Source organism: Gymnoscopelus braueri (assembly GCF_963280865.1).
Source record: "Gymnoscopelus braueri genome assembly, chromosome: 16".
In the NCBI taxonomy this organism is placed as follows: Eukaryota; Metazoa; Chordata; class Actinopteri; order Myctophiformes; family Myctophidae; genus Gymnoscopelus; species Gymnoscopelus braueri.
In genome coordinates this window covers 48,517,895-48,522,894 of record NC_137616.1, presented here as the reverse complement: position 1 = coordinate 48,522,894, position 5,000 = coordinate 48,517,895, and the positions used below count along the sequence as shown (strand labels likewise).

At 48.3% G+C, this 5,000-nt stretch overlaps 1 protein-coding gene across 1 annotated transcript; it reads right to left on the bottom strand.

Moving 5' to 3' along the window:
• Nucleotides 1-2,400: 2,400 nt before the first annotated feature.
• On the bottom strand, nucleotides 2,401-3,880 carry pou3f2a (POU class 3 homeobox 2a; the record flags this gene model as incomplete). The annotated part of the gene is given in 2 exon segments (XM_080452898.1): nucleotides 2,401-3,840; nucleotides 3,842-3,880. Coding segments are annotated over 2 exon segments (1,479 nt in total).
• Between the last annotated feature and the right edge of the window lie 1,120 nt (nucleotides 3,881-5,000).

Genomic DNA, 5,000 nt, shown 5'->3' with positions numbered 1-5,000 from the left:
AAAACAATATAGTTTCTTTCCATTTTTTTTAACAACGAATTGTGATGAATCTATTCCTCTCCCCCAAACTGTGAGAGAAAATCACCCCCAAAACGCTTTTATATGAGGGGTCTTCAACGTTTTACAGGCCAAGGACCCCCTAGCTGAGAGAGAGATGAAGCAGGGACCCCCTCTGCATTGTATCAAATTATGTTTCAGATTAAACATTCTTTTTTTTTTTTTACTTGGTCTGCTCTTGTTTCCCTCTACACCTACACCATCTTTGCCAAAAATAGCAGATCTACAAGCTCACAACGCCTCGCAGAGCGAGGCGTTGTGAGCTTGTAGATCTGCTATTTTTTAGAATAGAGATGCTGCTTCAAGTGGTTCATGTAAAAAAAAAGATTTTGGCGGCCCCCCCCCCCTGTAGTAACTCTGAGGACCCCCTAGGGGTCCAGGACCCCCTGTTGTTGAAGACCCCTGTTATTACAGGCTTTTAGTTTTTTTTTTATCACAGGATCAGAGCATGTTGGTGCTTTTGGCACAAAAGACTGACTGACAGGAAAATCAACAAACAAACAAACAAAGCCATATAAAAAAAAACAATAAAGTTATACATCCCACAAATAGTTCATCTCAGTGAATTAATGCAGTGCTTCTCAAAACAAGTCAAGGACCCCCAAATATGATATGTATTCGACTGCGGACCCCCCCATTTAAAAAATATATATTCTAAACCAGGGAGGGACCCCCATGAAGAGAGGATATGTGTTGTTAAAAATTGTCCAAAATATTATTCCAAAATGTCCACTTTTTTCTTTTTTCAAAATGTGTCGAAGCTATAGCTGATCTACAAGCTCACAACTCCTATATCTGCCATTTTGATCTGCTACAGGCCTATTTTCGAATAGCAGAAGTATATAAAATAAAGGTTCCTCATTTTGCTGCATGGGGGGACGCCCTGGAACCCTCTCTCAAGGACCCCCTGCCTGGGGGGGTCTCCGGACCACACTTTGAGAACCACTGAATTAATTAATGACTTTGTCATTACAGTTACAGTGTAGCCACATGGGGCCAGCGGCTGGTACCATTATTATATTCAGGTTTTTATTTTTTAATAATAATAAAGGAAGGCAGAATGGACAGAATGGATTCTGGGTCTTTCTGTTCACAGTATCATTATATATATATATATATATATATATATATATATATATATATATATATATATATATATATATATATATATATATATATATATATATATATACATATACATACATACTGTATATATCATAAAGGAAGGCAGAATGGACATGGATTCTGGGTCTTTCTGTTCACAGTATCATTTGGAGAGAAAAATAAAAGCACAGAAAATAATGAAAGACCAAAAAACCACACACAGTGTAAACAGGCCCATGAAGTAGCTACACATTATTGGCACGAAAACAAACGCCTTCAAGTTCAAATTTTAACTCAGCTTTGACAATACCCATATTATTATTATTATTATTATTATTATCATTATTATTATCATTATTATTATTATTCAAATATACGTTATATCTGACTAAATAGCCTACTTCAAATCCCATCTCAATTCTGAATGTAAAAATACAAAACGGTTCAGAAAAACTCGTTTGAATTGAATTGCGTTTGAATTAAATTCTGACAAGAATTGCCTGCCTATATATTCCACTCAATATAGGCAGAATGTTTTTTAATTGATAAATGAATACATCAATAATAGCCAATACATAATAATAATAATAATAATAATAATAATAGCCAATAATATAATAATAATAATAATATTGGCGAACATTAAAAATAATAATAGTAATAATAATAATCCTACAGTATAAGGTAAGGTGACAGTGTGTGTGAATCAATGTGTATAAACGGTACAGTATGTTGTCTCTGTTTCGTCGAACCCCTGTTGCTTTAGGACGGAAAGATGGCGTTTATTTACCCAACATTGTCGACCACCGACCACTTCTTGTCATCCAGACCCTCTTCTAGACCGTTCCCCCACACAGACAGGGAAACCTCGTGTCCTCTCCTTCCCTTTATGCAACACGAGCTACAACGTGATAATATAGAAAATCATGTCACTGTCGCTCGGTGAGCCTTATGGTAGTTTTTTGGTTAAACACCCACAGTATTGTACTGATATACTCCATTCTGCTGCTGCTTGGTAATTCATCTCCACGGCGTGAAAACCGTTGTTTTGATCTGAGTGCTGTTGTTATTCCCACCGCAGGGGTCCATCAGGGGGTCCGCCAGCACTGGCTCTGGTCCAACGCGGAGCGGTCAGTCAGTGGTCCAGCACACAGAAACAAACAAACAAGGGGAACATTCTGTTCCCTCTCGGGGGTCCGTGATGTGATGGCGACGAACGGTGGCGTGTGTTTCTGGGGGTCACTGCACGGGGGTCTGCGCGCCGTGGTGCGGCGGGGTGTCCCCGTACATGTCCTCCCCTCCGCCGGCCAGCGGACCCCCGGCGGGGGTCATCCGCTTCTCCTTCTGCCGCCGGTTGCAGAACCAGACGCGCACCACCTCCTTCTCCAGCTGCAGGCTGTCCGCTATGCCGGTGATCTCCGCGGCGCCGGGCTTCGGACACTTGAGAAAATGGCTCTCCAGAGCGCCCTTCACGCCCACCTCGATGGAGGTCCGCTTTTTCCTCTTGCGCCCCTGCGCCGCGATCTTGTCCAGGCTGGTGGGGCTGCCCGACGTGGAGTCCGCCTCCTCCAGCCACTTGTTCAGCAGGGGCTTCAGCTTGCACATGTTCTTGAAGCTGAGCTGCAGAGCCTCGAACCTGCAGATGGTGGTCTGCGAGAACACGTTCCCGTACAGCGTCCCCAGAGCCAGACCCACGTCCGCCTGCGTGAAGCCCAGCTTGATCCGCCGCTGCTTGAACTGCTTGGCGAACTGCTCCAGGTCGTCCGAGGTCGGCGTGTCCTCGTCCGAGTGGTCGTTGTGGTGGCCCCCGTGGTGCCCCGGGTGGAGGTGAGCGCCCCCGGGGCCGCCGCCGTCGCTGAGGTGCGGGCTGTGGCTGTGGTGGTCGTCGTCCCTTAGCGCCGGGTGGTGGTGCATCGCCCCCCCCGGCTGCTCCGCGGCCCCCGCCGGCATGATCAGGCCGAAGCCGGACGTGGAGTACACCAGGCTCTGGCCCTCAGACGTCGCCATGCCGGGGATGTGCGAGGTGGTCGTGCTCGTCCTCCATGCCCTGGCGTCGTGATGCGCCTGATGCGCTAAGTGAGGGTGTCGCTGTTGCTGCTGCTGCTGCTGCAGACTGGCGGAACTCTGCTGCAGACTGGCAGAACTCTGCTGCAGACTGTTGGCGGAACTCTGCTGCAGACTGGCGGAACTCTGCTGCAGACTGGCGGAACTCTGCAGCTCCTCTCGGTCGCCGCCGCCGCCGTCGTGGCTGTTGTCGTGGAGAACGGGCTTGACGTCCTGCTCTCCGAGCGGGCTGGGCGGCCACGGCGCCCCGCTGTCCCCGTGGTGCGACAGCGCCGTGATCCACTGGTGCGCGTGGCTGAGCGGATGGTGGCCGGCGGCGCTCACATAGTCGTTGTGGAGGAGGCTGTGGTGCGCGTCCCTGTAGGCGGCCGCCTGCTGCATGCCGTCGGACTCAGGAGGCGCGCCGCTGGAGGAGAGGACGCTGTAGTGGCTGTTGGACGTGGCGGTCGCCATAACTCTCGGAGCCAGAGTGACGGCCGGAGGTAGAAGGGGGCTCTGCCGCTGACAGGGGGTCCCTGGTAGCGTCTCTCTGAGTCTCCAGCATCTCTGTGCCGAGGGGACCAGGCGGCAGGACCCCGAGGTCCGCCTCGCAACGCTCTTTATTGGCCAGGAGGAGGCTGACAGATGTGGTTCCCCCTGACAGACCCCCGCTCATTGGTCACGGGAGATTGTACAGAAACCCCCCCCATCACTCTGCCGCTCCCGCAGCGCGCGCGTGTGTGTACGTGTGCGTGTGCGTGTGCGTGTGCGTGTGTGTGTGTGTGTGTGTGTGTGTGTGTGTGTGTGTGAGTGCACAAAGTGGAGAGAGAGAAATGGGCTTGACTGGACTGTAAACACACACAACACTATGTACCTACACGTAACGACCGGGATACGAACCCGGGTCTCCCGCAAAGAAAGCCAACATCTTAACCGTTAGACTAAATTCCCTATAATTCGGGAGGAGATAATAGAGTTTTATCTAATCAGGCTGAGGCTGTGAGCCACTCATACATACACACACACACACACACACACACACACACACACACACACACACACACACACACACACACACACACACACACACACACACACACACACACACACACACACACACACACACACACACACACACACACACACCTCTAGCTTTATTTATGGCAGCACAATGATGTTCTTGTGTGATATATATAAGACATATTATGACCTTTATCTGAAGCATTAAGGTCAAATATAACTAGCTTTTAAATGTATTGTCCATTCATGCATCAAACCGGTGCGTAAAATAAGACTCGCATAATGGGAAGCAAAACAATATATGCTTTTTCGTCTGTCTTCTTTTACATGTGGGTCCATTTAGCTATATCCTATATAAATCATTTTATAGACACCAAAACAAGTCGCCAAAAATAAGGAAATATAGGTCCTATTTCAAGTTATATTATATATAGGCTACATTTCATTGGGGGGGATACAAAATGGAAACAAATGAAACTATAGAGTCTATTTGGTTCCATTTTGTATGGGATACTCAGAGTTAAATGAGCACTGAGGGTTTTACTGTGCAGAAGTGGCTGTGACAAGAAACTTCTAGCTAGAACCCCCCCCCCCTCTCTCTCTCTCTCTCTCTCTCTCTCTCTCTCTCTCTCTCTCTCTCTCTCTCTCTCTCCGTCCAAAGAGAAGAAGAACATTTTTGCCAGGCCTCGGCCCCGTTGCCATAGCGAGCGCAGTGAATGGAACAACACACCGCCCACGTCACAGCTGCATTCGGCCTCTCCTCTCCTCTCCTCTCC